Source organism: Colobus angolensis, unplaced genomic scaffold (assembly GCF_000951035.1).
Source record: "Colobus angolensis palliatus isolate OR3802 unplaced genomic scaffold, Cang.pa_1.0 Scaffold130, whole genome shotgun sequence".
Taxonomy (NCBI): Eukaryota; Metazoa; Chordata; class Mammalia; order Primates; family Cercopithecidae; genus Colobus; species Colobus angolensis.
The window spans coordinates 3,263,120-3,280,701 of NW_012114253.1; the positions used below are offsets into that span (position 1 = coordinate 3,263,120).

The following is a 17,582-nucleotide window of genomic DNA, read 5'->3' on the forward strand; positions in this document are numbered from 1 at the left end:
AACTTTTTTTTTCCCTGCTAGATATCTTTAAAATCAAGGAACATCTGGGTTTGGCAGGTTGGGTTGTCTGCACGGTTTGTCCTCCACTGTGGAGACCCCAAGCCGTCAGAGGTAGTTTAGGGGTCCACTGTTACTCGGAAGGAAAACCTATAGTTAATGTTATAAATGTGATTTTAATGTGAGAAGGGAACCTAAATTTCTCTTAGACACTCATTCTGCCATAATGCCCTGTAAGTTTTTCTCCTGGGGGAGACTTCCTCTGTTAGCAAATAGAATGTATCAGTAATGGGGGCATGGTTGGATTTGGGGGAGGAAGAGACTTTCACCAAGTTTGCAGATAATAGAGGGGTGTGTAAGGTAGTGAGAGTTTCACTTAGGGAGGAGGAAGAATAGGCTTAAGGTATCATCCCTTGTTTCTTATCTGCCATTGATGACCCATTGTAGCACTTTCTCTCAGGCCTTTCTTTGGGAATTACCTGGTTTGGGATGAAATAAAATGGATACCAGTTCACACTAACTCGATGTTTTTGGAGATCGTGACAGGACATTGGGTCATTAGCCTTAGGCAGCTCTATGGCTCACTAAAGTTGACAGCCTCTAGGCACATAGGGCCACCTGTTCTTCAGACATGGAACCTCACAGTGGAGATTCCAAATGAGGACTGCCCTGCTGGGAGCACACATTGGGGTGTATGAGCATGTGTGCATGGCTTGGAATAAAACTGACCTGTGGATAATCTGAGTCCCTGGCCAAGGACATTGCTTTGGAGTCACGTAGCCAGTTACAGGATGGTTTTTAGGTCAAGAAAAGAACTATTAAATGGTGATTGACACTTTAACTGTGGTCAGTTTTGTTGTCTGCAGTTCCAATGGTGGCAGTAAGACTTCTCCTGCTCTTTGCCAGTGGTCTGAGGTGATGAACCACCCTGGCTTGGTGTGCTGTGTCCAGCAAACTACAGGGGTGCCGCTGGTAGTTATGGTGAAACCAGACACTTTTCTTATCCAGGAGATTAAGACTCTTCCTGCTAAAGCAAAGGTCAGTGCCACATTTTCCCATTCATTACTTTGCTGTGAACCTGGTCTCTTTTTATATTTGTTTATTCATTTCACTTCCCCAGCTCTTTCAGTGGAGGCCCATAAAAGATTTTCAGTTCTTTTTCTCCTAGATGCCTTTTCTTTGCCACCCTTCTGTACAGCCCCTCAACTGACCGTGAAACCAATTGCATCTCTGCCTCTTTTTCTGTGTGGATGCTGATCTGTAGGTGTGGGAACTACGACCCTCCTTTGTCCTCTCCTCCTAGATCCAAGACATGGTTGCCATTAGGCATATGGCCTGCAATGAGCAGCAGCGGACAACAATGATTCTGCTGTGTGAGGACGGCAGCCTGCGCATTTACATGGCCAACGTGGAGAACACCTCCTACTGGCTGCAGCCATCCCTGCAGCCCAGCAGTGTCATCAGCATCATGAAGCCTGTTCGAAAGCGCAAAACAGCTACGATCAGTAAGGCTCCTTCTCGGATGACTTGTGGGGGAGTAGGAATGGTGGTCTTCTAGGCAGTGACTCAGAATAGACTGTTGCAAATATCTGTGAAGAAATGGTGACTGTCCTACTTGCACATTTTGTAAAGTTAGAGGTATGTGCTAGCTAACTTCCCAAAAGCAGAGTCACGGTTCTAAATGGCAAGCACCCATTGGCTATCTGTTTCAGGCCAGTGGTTCTTTGGTGCCTAGTAACGAGTTTTGTCTTGGACCTTATTTGAGAGATTGTTCTCTCTAGGTTTAGGGAGAATGACTTCCCTGAAGAATGGAACTGATTGAAGTATAGATCTCTTCAGTTGGTTAATTTCCCACTGAGTAGTGAAGAGCCCACCACAGGTCTCTGAGCTGGTGGTCTAGCACTTGACTGACTGAGGACTCTTCAGGAAAGTGAAAGCTTGAGTTTAGCAGTGAGCGAATCCAGCTAAGCAAAGACCATTACAGGGATCATCACATTACCTTAAATTTGCTCTAGAGTACATTTCAAAAGAATTTTAGTTTATTCATTTACATTCTCCTATAAAGAAGTAGTTTCTATTGTTTATTTTAAATAACCCGGTTACAGGAGAGCCTATTGTTACTAACTGTACACCCAATACCAATGCCAGATTTCTTTGTATTGCTAGGACATGTCATAGTTAGGGATAACAACCATTGAAGAGCTAACCACGTGTAGGCATTATGCTGATGCAAATGTTATAATCCAGAGTTTGTTTAGATTAGAGTGTGAGTGTGGGCTGTCTGGGAGGAGTCTTTACCAGTGGCATCGGGTCAGAGGTGGGAGAGACTCTCTGATGATCTGGTATAATTCTCTGCAGCAACCCGCACGTCTAGCCAGGTGACTTTCCCCATTGACTTTTTTGAACACAACCAGCAGCTGACAGATGTGGAGTTTGGTGGTAATGACCTCCTGCAGGTCTATAATGCACAACAGATAAAACACCGGCTGAATTCCACTGGCATGTATGTGGCCAACACCAAGGTGAGAATGGCACCGAACTGGGATCAGTCCCTGGGTAAAAGGATTCATGAACAATATGGTTTGGGAATACATCTCCTTTTAAAATGCAAGTATGGAGTATATACTCCCAGTCACAAAAATGGATATTCTCACTCACTTGGCAAAGGACTTGTACAGGTTGGGTTTCCACTGGTACCAGCAGGATTACTGTGTAGAGGACACCAAAAGAGGTTGTTAATGCTGGGGTGAAGGAAGCCTGACATTGAAGAGAATCTGCTCTCTTTTCCTATTTTCCCATTTTTAGAAACAAGGAAGTCATTACCGGGGAGTTAAAAGGATAAGATTTAATGAGATTCCATGTTGAGACAATGTCAGAGAAGAAGGAGTCTTAGTTCAGACTTAAGAACTTCCATTAGTTTCTTGATGTGTGCCTTGTCTCCCTACAGCCTGGAGGCTTTACCATTGAGATAAGTAACAACAATAGCACTATGGTGATGACAGGCATGCGGATCCAGATTGGGACTCAAGCAATAGAACGGGCTCCATCTTATATCGAGATCTTCGGCAGAACTATGCAGCTCAACCTGAGTCGTTCACGCTGGTTTGACTTCCCCTTCACCAGAGAAGAAGCCCTGCAGGCTGATAAGAAGCTGAACCTCTTCAGTGAGTCACCAACCCCTGGTGCAGACTCTGTCCTCATTGTGACTGCGAAATTGGCAGCCACTGGTCTGTGACTCTCCAATATTCTGGGATCTCTCCACTCTACCGATTTTTCTGTCCTTTTGTCAGGAAACTTTGAGCTTCATTTGAAATATTAAAGAGACAAGGTGACAGGAAAGGAGTACACTGGAGCATGGTAGCAGTAAAGATAGGGCTGCACTTTGTTAAGTATTCATTTCTGTAGTGTTGTGTCTGCCTCACTAATGGGGCTACTTCTGTGTTTAGGATGAGAGGAGGCAGATTGACATGAAATTGCAAGGCTTTCTTAAAGCACAGAGGAAGACCTCAGGTCCACGTGGCTGAGAGATGGTTAGCAATGGCTTGCTATGCCACTGAAAACAACCCTCAGAATACAAATCCTTGAGCCTTACTCAAGACTGCATTTCTCTGTCAATTATTGGCCATGGTTTGATACTCTTTCTCCTAGATATAGTTGCTGTTAGTGAGAATGGTCATGATCTGTACTTTGAACAAAGAAAGTGTGTAGAGACACTTGGAAGTGAGAGGTAGGGGATACAATACTCTGAAGCAGAAGAGGACCCTTACAGTGATGGTTAGGGACTCTTCTGAGTAGGAGACGTAATCAATTGGCTTTCGGTCCCTGGAACTTTTTCCGCATGTATTCAGCATCTATACATGATTAAAGTGCTGTGAATATCTCAGAAGATAAAGTTTCTCTATGTCTGTAAAATTGACGTGATTTACTTCTTTGCTCCAGCTGTTCTGGTCTTTGATTTGGAGGGGTGGCTCTTTAGAGAATGTGCTTCCTAAAGTCCTTTCTTCTTATTGCAGTTGGGGCCTCGGTGGATCCAGCAGGTGTCACCATGATAGATGCTGTAAAAATTTATGGCAAGACTAAGGAGCAGTTTGGCTGGCCTGATGAGCCCCCAGAAGAATTCCCTTCTGCCTCTGTCAGCAACATCTGCCCTTCAAATCTGAACCAGAGCAACGGCACTGGAGATGGTGACTCAGCTGCCCCCACTACGACCAGTGGAACTGTCCTGGAGAGGTACCAGTGCTGGCAGGGGGTGGCTTCAGTTTTTACATCTTCCACTCACTGCAGAACCTTCCTGTGTCTTGAGAGAGCCAGCTTCTAGTAACCATCTCAAGGCTAGCCTGGGATTTTTTCAAGTTTTCATACAACTCACCCACATTCAGTGTCTCTTTAGTGTGCAGACAAAGCCTGAAAAATGTGCTCAGAGTCAGGTGACACAAGAGTCTCTCCCTGGGCAGAAGTTCTGTCCCTTCTCTTAATGCTCAGGTACCCTTTAGAGTAGCCAGAGGCCACAGGCTAGATGATGCTTAAGCCAGTATTCTAGATTAGGATCCAGGCTTGCTGAAATGATAGGAAAACATCCTCCCTTCCATTCTGAGCTCATCATCTTTTCATCATCTTTCTCTGCAGTAGCTACTTCTATGGTAATAACATTGCCAGCAAAGAGGCTGTCTGCTGCCTCTTGTAGCAGAGTCCAGAGTTTCCTTAAGTCTCCCTACAGTGGCATTCTTAAGAATTGTGCTTGGCTTCTTTGTGCTAGGTAGCTGCTGGTTTGCCATGGTAGATGAAATACTATAATTCATGATGTAAGATTTTGAGTTTCTTACATTGTAAGTCACAAGAATAACCTTGCTTGGAATCACTGCCTCCCACCAGCAGCCTCCTCCCTCCCTTCCTTTTTCTTTCTTTTTCCCCGATACCCTATCCATACATGGTTGCTTAGGATGTGTTTCCAGGTTTCTCTGAGCTTCACATTTTTTTCCTTTTTTTTTTCTTTGCTTCTCCCCCAAGTTCTGAAACTGAGTCCCTAACCAAGCTGGACCGGTTAGTATGCCCTCTTTCTTTTCTCTGCACGTGTGAGTGTGTGTCAGAGAGCAGTGTAACCAATGGCGTGGCTTTGCATTGATTCTGCTTCTGTTGAAGAGTCCTCCTGCTTCTTTCTGTTCTGGTCATTGCATGGCTACAGAGCTGTCCCTGTGTAAAAATGGAGTACATGGAGGATCGTAAGTGCACTCTTGGTGTTGGCCATGTCAGACACTTTCTCAACTCTCTCTTCCTTACCCTAGTCCTCTCTGCTCCCTTTCTAAGTGGATGAAAAGGGGGTTCGGGGTAGAGGGATTAACAGCAAAGTCCTACCAGCTGATAACCCATTAGAGAGCTCGTTCTGTCCAAATTTGTTTTATGCCTCAGGTTCCTGTTCCCTAGTTCTTTATTGCCTTCCTCTACCCCTTAACCCCTTTCTTTCCAGTTACCTTCCGAATATGTTTCTTTCTCTGTCCAGAGCTTCAGCTGTCAGGATGTTGTTCTTTTTACTATGCCACATTAAATTGAAAGGAGTAAACCCTGGGGAGCATCTTACTTGGTACCCTTTAATAGTAGTAGTTGGGTTTCCTATTCCTTTCCTAAGGGGAAATCCCTCAGTTTTCTAAAGATGCTTTGTATTTACCCCTTGAATGTTGGCAATTGGCATGCACCTAAAAAATAGTTTGTTCTCTCCCCCATACTTAGGGACTCATAGGAAATGCCTTTGTGCATATATAACTTTAAACTTTCCAATATAAGAAGATGATTTTTACCTTTCCCTTTGTGTATCCTTTTGCCCACTGATCTCTGGGCACCTGAGCTTCGGGTCCCATTGCATCAAGACTGTTAAGCCCATCTCAGTGATCCCTGCCACAGGCAGCAGAAGGAAGCACATTTATCCTCTTTGAGGAAGAAAAGCCCTGTCTTTGAGTTACGGATTATGAACATGGCCTCAGGTTGATCTCCGAGCAGGAGCCAGGTTTCTCCTGGCCTGTAACATAGGAAACGATATGCATGGTGCCTGTGGCAGGTCTTATTGTGCTTTGATTTTGTATTTGGCATTCATTAGCTGTCCCCAAGGTCCTCATGACTATAGTTTGCTTAGGCTAAAGCGCAAGGCGGAGAGAACGGTGTTGTACTCAAGCCAGGTTTTCTGTCTCCCCAGGCTGGTTGTGAGTTCTTTAGAAGCCCTGGAAAGCTGCTTTGCCGTTGGCCCAATCATCGAGAAGGCAAGTCACTTTTTCAAAGCACATGGAAGCTTTCTGAAGAGGCAGGAAGTCAGTGGAGTTGTCTGAGGCCCTGAGGCCTCGCAGCTAAAGAACATTTATAGTAGCATAATCTTGATTTGCTAAGAAGCTCCAGAGAAGTCTTCAGCTTAAGGCCTCATGTCCTACTTTTAGGGCCCATAGTGAGCGTGTGTCATAGAATAGGATGCGTGTTGGTACAAGAACACTGTTCTGGGAATCATGAGCTTGGATTCCATTTCTTCATCTGGTAGGAAGGAGGATTATAATTTCTGAATTTTTTTTTTTCTCTCTGCAGTCCATGGAGCATAACCTAGCCCTGGTGGCCTAGAAGGAAGGAAGGGCAGGCAGAGTGTGGATAGTTCATTCTGCCTTGAGTTGGGGGGGTTAGTGATAACCTTGCTGTCTTTTGCCTCAGGAGAGAAACAAGAATGCCGCTCAGGAGCTGGCCACTTTGCTATTGTCCCTGCCAGCACCTGCCAGTGTCCAGCAGCAGTCCAAGAGCCTTCTGGCCAGCCTGCACACCAGCCGCTCGGCCTACCACAGCCACAAGGTGACCGTTCTCTCAGGGCTGCCTGTGTAGGAAAGGAAATTGCAGTGCTGACAGGGAATCGAATAACTTAGCTTTTCATTGTAAAGCAACAGCACAGCAAAGTCAGGTAGAGAGAGGATAGCATTCAGATTAGACCTACATTTTACAGAGTTTGTCCTGAGAAATTCTCAAGTGCCACTGAAAACTGAGGACAAGCCAGTGACTGGGCCCCTGGTTTGTACTTATTTTTCTGTCACTCTAACAGGATCAACAAGACTTAAGAAAGAGGGAGGGACATTGAGTGTGGGTAGCCTTCTCACTGGAAAAGGGTGAGGTGAGGGAGTCCCTCAGGAGATAGACTGCTAGTGTTTGCACTCCCTCAGCTGTGGCGCAACACGAGAGGTGCACTGTACTTGTTGGTGAGACAAGTGTTGCATAGTTGTTGGAGTGCCTCTGATGGGAAAATCTGGGGAAAGAGGGTATCACTTGTAAAAGAAAGGCATTGCCAAAGGAGACAAATAGGGCCAATTTCTGTAGATGAAAAAGATGACATTTCAGACCCCTGAGGAAGAAGGGCTCTGAGAGGAACCATCACCCCAGAGCTTTGGTTAGCTTCTGTGCCTCCAACCCAGGGAACTGAAAAATGTGAGTTTAACCTGCTGAGCCTCTCAAGGAAAGACGATTTTGGAAACGCTGTCCTTGGGTAATATGAATTTGCTAGGAAATGACTCTTCTGTTGTAGGAGAAAGAAATCCAGCAGTTCTGGAGAACTGAGTAGATTTGAATTTTCCCGTCATACTTTGATACTGCAGGGTTTTTAATTTTTTAATGACATTAATATTTTATGTATTAAGAAACTTAACTATATGGGGCTGCTTTGAAGATTTGTTGTAGGTGATTGGTGTTCATTGGCCTGTTCTCTTGAGAGGAGGTAATAATCCTGGTGATCTGCCAGCTTTTCTCTCCTCTTTGCTTTTGTACCCAGCTCTTGCTTATGGCTGACCCTCTGCCCCTGTTGTTTTATAGGATCAGGCCTTGCTGAGCAAAGCTGTACAGTGTCTCAACACATCCAGCAAGGAAGGCAAGGATTTGGACCCCGAGGTGTTCCAGAGGCTAGTGATCACAGCTCGCTCCATTGCCATCATGCGCCCCAACAACCTTGTCCACTTTACGGAGTCAAAGCTGCCCCAGATGGAAACAGGTGAACTTGGCCCCTATGGCCGTGGTCCTGAGATCTGCTTCATATGCCTATTTACCCTCTCATCCTTACTGCTCTTGCTGGCCTCTGACTGACTGCATGCTCAGAGATAGGGATTTTGCTTCTTGGTCTTTATACCTTGTAGGGCCTTTTGACATTGAGATTGTACCATTTTAAACACATTCTTTTTCCAGTGCTTATCCTTTTGATTATCCTTGAGTTTATGTAGTGTTCTAGACATCAGATATAATCTGTCTCTGAAGTTACTACCTCTTAGGAGCTTCAGGGAAAAGCTAAGCTTGGTTGGGCCCTGGTTGCTTTGAAGCAACTGTGGCGTATCTTTCGCTTTCATGCCGTTCTTTTGCCAGTGCTATTATTAATATGTGTAGCAGCTTTCTCAGTGCTTAGTGCTGTTTCCTCATCTCCTTTTCTGTTGGCTGGGTAGCAAACCTGTTTTGTCATTGTCAAATTGAGTTGATTGCTGCCTTTACAATTCTCTGTTATTTACATGCTCCATCATCATCCTGTTCCTCCCTTTAATACTAGAATCCCAGAATTATTCTAGAGAAGTCTCTAGAATGTTCATATGTTCCTCTAGGTTTTAGAAGTTGAACAGTTGGAACTGAGATCTTTGAATCTGCTGTAAACATCCTAAATGCTCCCCCTTCTACTTAATTCTAACATACAATGTTTTCTGCGATATTCCTTTCCCAGACTGTTTTTTTCCTAGATGTGCCTGCTGGAGTCTAGGGATAGTTGGCATATTGATTGGGGCCCCACTTGAAACTCCCTCCCCAGGCAAGCTTCCTTGACCTGAGTTAACCTTAAAACAAATTAAATTCCACCTCAGATTTACCATCGTTGATAATTTTCTTTCTCCTGCTTAGAAGGAATGGATGAGGGGAAAGAACCTCAGAAGCAGTTGGAAGGAGATTGCTGTAGTTTCATCACCCAGCTTGTGAACCACTTCTGGAAACTCCATGCATCTAAACCCAAGAATGCCTTCTTGGCACCTGCCTGCCTTCCAGGTATGTTAAAAGGGATATTTGAATCTTGGTAATGAAGTCTGATGTAAGTTCTGTCTTTGAACAGCCATGACTGTTAGCCATTAGCCTTCATTCTCCATAATCTGTTTCTTCCAGAATTCATAATTGAGAAGTAGAAGTCTGTGAGATAAATGCAATGTTCCTGAGGAATTTAGCAGTGTGGCAGAGTGGGATTTTCTTGTACCATATCTTTTCATTGGAGTTGAATATTTTACATAAAGAGGCACTGTGTATGTGTGTGTGTGTCTCCTCAGTGGTTTATCATTGTTTTAAAAAATCTTTGACAACTTGGCTTAAAGCCAGCTCAAAAGGCAAAAGTATCTTGAGGACTATTATATTTCTTTTGGTCTCTAAATTCTTATACTATTGAAAATTCAGATTGAAGGGTAAGGGTCTGAATAGCAATATAGAAAAGTAGGATGATCCTGGTGCTCATTCATGTTTGGAGGACACTTGCGTGGGTAAACCTAAAAGGCATGTCAAGGTCATGTTTTATCATCACCTGAGGTTGGAGGATAGGGGACATTTAGTATCTGCCTTCCTCTTCATATTTCCTTGCCTTGTCTTTTGATATCCAGAGAGAGTGGACAGCTACTTATTTCTGTGACTCAAGATATCTGGAAAGGCTTTTGAGGACAATTTGGGAGATTAAGAAACTGTTAATGAAACAAATCACAAATAATACTGACAGGCTACTGTGTGTGAGTGAGTGTGTGTGTGTTTGTCATTTTGTTTGCATGACCTTTTATGTGGAGATAAAAAGTTACACTTTTGTCACAGACTCTCAAGTAGTTAGAGCTTTTTGCTCCAGATTTTCAAATAATGTTTGTGTCTCCTTTAGGCCTAACTCATATTGAAGCTACTGTCAATGCTCTGGTGGACATCATCCATGGCTACTGCACTTGTGAGCTGGATTGTATTAACACAGCATCCAAGATCTACATGCAGATGCTCTTGTGTCCTGTACGTAGCATTACAATCCCAGAGAGCTCTCAGCAGCCAGGGAATGTCTGGAAAATTGTTTTTAGCTTGCTAAACTAATGAAATAAAATAGATTTAAAGGAAGCTGAAGGGAATGAAGTTTCGAATATCAATAAAAGCCTTAAGATCTTACTCCATGGAAGAGAAAGATTTGGAAAGGGGATGGGCTTAGTCTCTCTTGTTCAGTGCTGAATCACCAGGGACTGGCCTGCTGCTTGCTGCCTAGTAAGTGCTAGGTAACTCAGTGAATTGTGACTTAAATGAGGGCATGAATGAAAGTAGTACATCAAGATTTCTATTTCCAGTGACCCTTTCACAGAAGCTTATTGTTAAAACTACTGATTTTAGCACAGAGCTAAGATGCGCACTGGGGGCCTGACCGTCTGATAAAAAGCCAAAACCATTTGTAAGGAGCCAAAATGGCCTCAGAAGCGAATGACCTGCCAGTCTATCCCCAGGAACTGAGAGACAGGAAGTTAGTGAAGGGCTCTTCTGTGTGCCATGTCAGGAAGCGGGGATTAACTTAACCTGCTAAACTTGGTCCCCTGGGTTGCAGGTGAGAGTAGAGAGGTATCCACATGTGTGGGAGTGAGTGACCAAGAAAGGAAAGTGTTTAGAGAGTTTCATGAATAATACCAGACCAAAGCGTGACAGTTTCCTTTTAAACCTCAGGATCCTGCTGTGAGCTTCTCTTGTAAACAAGCTCTAATTCGAGTCCTAAGGCCCAGGAACAAACGGAGACATGTGACTTTACCCTCCTCCCCTCGAAGCAACACTCCAATGGGTAATGTGAGGTCTGGGTTTAGGCTCAAGCCTGTATTTGGGAGGAGGGGAGAGAGGGAGGTACAGTAGCATTAGACGTGCTGCGCATGTTGACCAAGGTCCTGGAGACTTTTGTTTATGTATCTACCTTTTTTCTAATGCTACCTCACCCCATAAAGAATTTAAGGTGGCACATCAAAATGTATATGGTAAGTAGAATAAAAATAAAGATCAGAGGCCATGGCTCACCTAACAACCATGCAGGACCTTGTGAAGTGGCTGAAAGTTTCCTAAGAGCCATAGCAAAAATAAAATCACAGTGACCAAAGACAAAACAAAAACGTAATTTTTCTTGCAATAGAAGCTCTTCATTAAATGTCCGTTTTGTTGCCAAAGGGGCAGAATCCTTAGTGGGCTTACCTACAATAAGTTGGATAGCAAATTTCACAGGAGTTTCCCTCATGATACACTTGGACACAGTTAAGGGCATAACATTTTACGATTCAGTAAAAGCAATTCTAAAAGGTGTCTGAATAACAGAATTGTATAATTCTGGTTACTTGGCTTGATTTAGAAGTAAATTTCAAATGAAAGTCACTATGTACCTTTAAATTTTCTTTTCTTTTCTTTTTTTTTTTTGAGACAGAGTCTCACTGTATCATCCAGGCTAGAGTGCTAGAGTACAATGGTACAATCTCCGCTCACTGCAATCTCTACCTCCCAAGTAGCTGGGATTACAGGCGTGTGCCACCACACCCAGCTAATTTTTGTATTTTTAGTAGGGATGGAGTTTCACCATGTTGGCTTAGCTGGTCTCGAACTCCTGACCTCAAGTGATCCACCCGCCTCGGTCTCCCAAAGTGTTAGGATTATAGGCGTGAGCCACTGCCCAGCCCGTACTTTTAAGTTTTCTAAAAGCAATATTATAAAGAGTAAAACGTAAAATTGATTTACTGATTATTTAATCCGGTATATCAAATATGTTATTTCAACATATTGTCAATATACAAAATTTATTAGTGAAATATTTTGCCTGTTTTGGTACCATTTTGGGAATCCAGAATGTATTTTACACTAGTGGCACATCTCCTTGTAGACAGCCATGTTTTAAGTACTCAGTAGCCACATGTGGCTGGTGGACAGTGCACGTCTAGAGGAATGTACACAACTTTGTAACTTTCAGACAGTCTTCCTTGCATATCATTTATCTTGTCTAAGTTTGTGGCTCTTTTCTCTAGCAAGAACCTAGAGTGGAGATAGTTTATGTTTCTAAGGGACATATTTACATGCTTTAGCAATCCATTGAGTGCAGGATGAGGTCTCTATCCTCTTCTGGCAATTAGGAGTCTCACCTGGACATCTTCCTTATTAGAAGGCTTCTCACCTTCACACAAAAGCTGGCACAGGCAGGACCTGCAGTGGTGTCCTTGGTTTCCAGTCAGTGGTTTTACACTTCAATTCTGGTTCTTCTCATAATACTTACATAGTGTGAAAATCTCACTGACCTAGTTGTTTTAGAAAAAAGTAGTGAAATAAATTCTAATCTGCCATGACGGACAAAAGGTAAAGATCCCAATCATATGATTTTTCCTGTCTTATCCAAGGTCTCCTGAGAGTTAGTGGGCACTTGAGGGGCCTGCTGGTTTTAGATCTCTCGGCTTTATGGAAATCCCTTTGGAATCCAAGGTTGTTTGTTTCACTAGCTGGAAAACATTTTATTTTTGTGGGGGGCAAGCTGTTGCAGCCACCTCCATCTTCCCAGATGCTGTAGGTCCAAGAAGTAAGAGAACAAGGCCAGGCATAGCACCCCGGAGTTCTCCCACTAAAGCCCAGGGTGCTAGCTGGTAGCTTGTCTTGGCTTTTTGTTGCCACGTGACTTATCGCACCATGTGCCAAGGGAGGAAAGCAAACACCTTCAGGTGACTGGGGTTTCTTTGACTCAGGAGACAAGGATGATGATGACGATGATGATGCAGATGAGAAAATGCAGTCATCAGGGATCCCGAATGGTGGTCACATCCGTCAGGAAAGCCAGGAACAGAGTGAGGTGGACCATGGAGATTTTGAGATGGTGGTGAGTCTCTGGCAGCAGGAGAAGGGGAGGAGGAGCTTCAAAACTCTCCTCTAGCTCTTATTCAGTGGACTTCCAAAAGTTACCATTTACCATGGGACACTGACAGAGCTTTCTCTCTGCAGTCTGAGTCGATGGTCCTGGAGACAGCTGAAAATGTCAACAATGGCAACCCCTCTCCCCTGGAGGCCCTGCTGGCAGGCGCAGAGGGCTTCCCCCCCATGCTGGACATCCCGCCTGATGCAGATGACGAGACCATGGTTGAACTAGCCATTGCCCTGAGCCTGCAGCAGGACCAACAAGGTAGAAGGCCATGCCAGGAACAAAGCAGCCCATTGGCCTTGCGCAGGAAAAGAGGGTTTGGCAGTTACTGATATCCAGCTGACTTAGCTTGTCCCCAGATTTGGGGAGAGGTTGATCTGGGTGAGAGCTGTTCAGAGATACAGGTGGAGAGTGAGAGGGCTGTGGCGGGAATTTCAGTCTGAGCGCCAATCTCATAGTTTCTGCCAGTTTGGGTTATTTCCTCTCGAATCTTAGATTCCTCCAGCCTGTGTCCTGCCTGAGCTGAAGGAAGCATTCCACCATCTCTGTAACTGAACTTGGTGGGTGGACAGCAGTGGCTGTTGGCTAACTTCCTCTAGGCCAGAGGGGGTCACATGCTGGTGTTTGGAGACTCTTGAGGGCAGCACGTGGCCAAAGCAGCACTGTGGATGGGACCTGGAGGGGATGTTGTGCTCACTCTCCACTTGTTTCCCAGGCAGCAGCAGCAGTGCCCTGGGCCTGCAGAGCCTGGGACTGTCCGGCCAGGCACCCAGCTCTTCCTCTCTGGACGCAGGAACCCTCTCTGACACCACAGCATCAGGTAACTGTCCACAGCAAGGAGCACGGCTCAGGGCTCCAGGACCCTCAGGCCTTGTCTCCACTGCTGTGAGAGTGTAATGGGCAGCTGCTTTGACAGGCCATTCTGGACTTCCTGCTTCTGCCTTGGCTTTAGAAAGATGGGTGTGGAGGGTGTAGTGCTGTGGCACGGCCCCGCTGCGCACAGCTCCGCTTCCTCACACTTTGCATGCTGCCTGGCTTCAGCTACTTCCCCACGGAAAAGCGGAGAGAGCGGCATGCAGGCTGATCAGCTACAGGGCTTCCACTTCAGCTTCCAGCGTTCTTTGTCAGAGCTCTAACATTTTAGATAGTATTAAAAGAGAGACAAGAAATAGAACTCATACCTTTTACTTTCTTTATCTTCATTTGCAAATGAAAGGAGAGCTATAAGAAGCTAGATGGTGCTTCAGAATTCTTGGTCCATGTGACCAACCATCAGGGATCTATGAGCTTGAGAGAGAGGGTTTTTGTGGACAATTGAAATCTATAGGAAATCTCCAGAACTCATCTGCTCTTTATTTTCAATCTTTTCCCTAATCTGATTTTAAAAAATGTTTCCTGAATAGATAGTTGGACCAAATGGAGATACCTGGTCACCCCCTGAGTAATTTAAGGGTTGATTTATAGTTTTTGAGACTGATGCTTCCTTGTGTTCGTTTTTTTCCTTTTCTTTTGAAAGTTTTAGCCTGGGTAGATAAGAAAGGGAGAGAGCGGCTGGCCCCACCTGCTGCCATGGCTTGTTGCTTTTCTCAGGTCTCTTTAGTTGCTGCCATTTCAGGCTCTGAGGTTGCCGTTGTGTTGTGCCAGTCGTGTTCCCGCTGTGCTCTGTGGCTGTCTTGGCTTTCCTCCCCCATGTATCTCATCCAGCATTTTCCTCCTGTCTCAGCTCAGCCCTGATCCTGGATGCTGTGGCTGTCTCTGGGGAATTTCCTTGCTTCATTATTAGCATCTGATGAGGATGATTAGGAGGTGTGAAATTTCCCCATGAGCTCCCCTTTGGACCACTTGCTAAAAAAACAAAACTGGGTTGATTCAAGAGCTCATGCTAAGTGACTTCCTAACATAAGCAAAAATTGACTGATTTCAAAACAAATCTCCTTAAAATTCAGAGTTCTATGCTTTGAATGGTAATGACTAGTTTCAGATCTCTCAGCAGGTGTCAGTAACACCTAAACAATGGTGACCATGAAGCATTTTAGCTAGAAAACTCAGCGTCCATGTCACAGATTCTTACTGAATCTCTGCACCGTTCTACTTGCACTGTAATGTAAACAGCGAAGGAAATGCCCAGTGAACTGGGTTTTCTTCACTCCTGTCTTAAGTACTGTTTGCAATGCACTGTGTATAGTGTTTGTTTCTGTTAGCGATTAACCAGCAAAGCAGATCTCTCCCTTTTTTCTTTGACGACAGGATATATAAACTGCATTGTGTCCTATGCACTATGTGGTTTGATGCTTTCATCCCAAGGAGGGCTTTTTTTTTTATTTTTTATTTTTTATTTTTATTTTTTTTTACCTGTAACAGCTCTCGTTACTCTCTCAGCTCCAGCCTCAGACGACGAGGGCAGCACAGCAGCAACAGATGGTTCTACCCTTCGGACCTCTCCTGCTGATCACGGTGGTAGTGTGGGCTCGGAGAGCGGGGGCAGTGCAGTGGACTCAGTGGCTGGCGAGCACAGTGGTAATGTGCCATGGAGGGGGGGTCTTGTCTCCTTGGGCAGAGGGTGGGGACACAACAGGAATCTCTGCTTGGGTCCTGGGGTTGGTTTTTGCAAAGAAAAGAGACTCATTGAAAGTCTTGTGGACTCTCTGAAAGTCTTATGGATTCATTTGGCCTCAACTTTCGAGTTTCAAATGTTCAGTGGCTTAAGCTCAGGGGGTTAGTATTGAAATATTTTACAGATATTTACTAATTATCTGTTAATGGAAAAAAAGCATTGACATGCATAATTCTTTTTTTTTTTTTCCTCTCTGAAACTGTGATGATGTGCATAATTCTAAGTCATGATTAGCCTAAAACAGTTATAGTGTCACCTTGAAACTCGTTATCCTGTGGTTTCTGCTCCTTATTTATTTGGGGGAGGGTTTTTTTTATGTGATCTTATTGTTAATGATCTGATGTGTTCACATAGCATACCAGCCCCACAGTCTACTAGCTGATGAGGTGGGACTCTAGAAAGAGGGAACATGACAGCCATTTTGGTTTGACCTTCCATATCAGTCTGTGGGTAGCAATCAGATACAATTTTTATAGAGATTAAGAGCAGGTGATAATTTATAGATTCCCATGTCAGTGTATGTTTCCTCTGAAGTATGAGGTAGAAATGTATTAGCATCTGAGATTAAGATCATTCATATAGGTGGGTCTTATGTACTGGGGAAGGGTTAATGGCTACTGTGAGAGTGATTTAACACAGTGCTGTGGGGTCTTACTTAGCTTTATGTATAAGAAAAAAATGCTACCAGTTGCTGTCTAATGCTACCCGTTATTATATATTGGCTGCTGCTTTAGAATGCACTGGGTTCCTTCATGCTTTGGGAGTTGATTTGTGCTTTTTAAACTATTTCCCTCTAGTGTCTGGCCGGAGCAGTGCTTATGGTGATGCTACAGCTGAGGGGCATCCAGCTGGACCAGGAAGTGTCAGCTCAAGCACTGGAGCCATCAGCACCACCACTGGGCACCAGGAGGGAGATGGCTCCGAGGGAGAAGGAGAAGGAGAAGCTGAAGGAGATGTCCACACTAGCAACAGGTCAAAAACCTAGTCCTCCACAGTTAAGAGGCTTGCCTATCTGAGACTGTTTCAGGAATAGTAGGACTGATCAGTTGCAGGAGGTAGAGTGGTGATAACAGTATATTTCTTTTGAAATATAAAGGTGTAAACTTCTGAAACAGTTTAAAATCTTAGGAAGTGCTCTAGGTCTGTCTTTGTCTTAGAATTATATTAAATCAATTACAGAGAGAAAAGGAAGTGGTCTTTCTCTTAAGGCTCCTCTGAATATCTTAGTGACTGTAAAGTGATTGTCATAAAAACATGTCTTCCTTACCCAAATCTTTCCAGTTTCGTCAATATCCATACACTCAATGTATGGCATCCTCTTTACAAATGGCACCACTGGAGGCTCAACATTTAGGTATATGTATTAGGTGTCCTAGAAGTGCTCCTTGTTCAGCATGTTCATAAGGTGAAGGAGAAATAAGACATAGCAAATACATGCTTATGACTAGAAATACCAGTGGTGAAGCGTTTTGAAACTGAAAGTGATCTATAAAATCCTACTCCATTTGTGGTTGGGTTTGGTGAAGTGCCTATATTCTTAACCCAGAGGTAACTAGAGAAATAGAAGACAAACCTGAAAAATGAGACTCAAGATATAATGTTTGTTGAATTTGTTGAGGCCAGCAGTTGTTACATTAGTGCAAAAATAGTAAGTCAGAATTTTTTTTTTTTTTTTTTTGAGACAGGATCCACTCTTGTTGCCCTGGCTGGAGTGCAGTGGTGTGAACACAGCTCACTGCAGCCTCAACCTCCCAGGCTCAAGTGATCCTCCTACCTCAGCCTCCCGAGTAGCTGGGACTACAGGTGTCCGGCACCACGCCTGACCAATTTTTGTATTTTTTGTGGAGATGGTGTTTTGCCGTGTTGCTCAGGCTAATCTGGAACTCCTGAGCTCAAGTGATCCGCTCATCACCTCCCGAAGTGCTGGGATTACAGGTGTGAGCCACTGTGCCTGGCCCAGAATTTTGAACTAAATGATTTCTTTTTTTGAGGCAGAGTCTTGCTCTGTCGCCGGGACTGGAGTGCAGTGGCCGGATCTCAGCTCACTGCAAGCTCCGCCTCCCGGGTTCCCGCCAT

General features: G+C 44.3%; 1 protein-coding gene across 1 annotated transcript in view; it reads left to right on the plus strand.

Moving 5' to 3' along the window:
- The window catches only part of UBR4 (ubiquitin protein ligase E3 component n-recognin 4), a 134,907-nt gene that overhangs the window by 52,877 nt on the left and 64,448 nt on the right, over window positions 1-17,582 (plus strand). Inside the window, exons 45-60 of the mRNA XM_011934073.1 lie at window positions 864-1,035; window positions 1,301-1,502; window positions 2,356-2,519; window positions 2,945-3,161; window positions 4,011-4,227; window positions 6,182-6,245; window positions 6,679-6,813; window positions 7,819-7,993; window positions 8,878-9,018; window positions 9,878-9,999; window positions 10,690-10,801; window positions 12,723-12,853; window positions 12,976-13,153; window positions 13,608-13,712; window positions 15,272-15,409; window positions 16,304-16,478. Of these exons, the coding sequence (XP_011789463.1) occupies window positions 864-1,035; window positions 1,301-1,502; window positions 2,356-2,519; window positions 2,945-3,161; window positions 4,011-4,227; window positions 6,182-6,245; window positions 6,679-6,813; window positions 7,819-7,993; window positions 8,878-9,018; window positions 9,878-9,999; window positions 10,690-10,801; window positions 12,723-12,853; window positions 12,976-13,153; window positions 13,608-13,712; window positions 15,272-15,409; window positions 16,304-16,478 (2,448 nt within the window). The remainder of the gene's footprint in view (window positions 1-863; window positions 1,036-1,300; window positions 1,503-2,355; window positions 2,520-2,944; window positions 3,162-4,010; window positions 4,228-6,181; window positions 6,246-6,678; window positions 6,814-7,818; window positions 7,994-8,877; window positions 9,019-9,877; window positions 10,000-10,689; window positions 10,802-12,722; window positions 12,854-12,975; window positions 13,154-13,607; window positions 13,713-15,271; window positions 15,410-16,303; window positions 16,479-17,582) is intronic.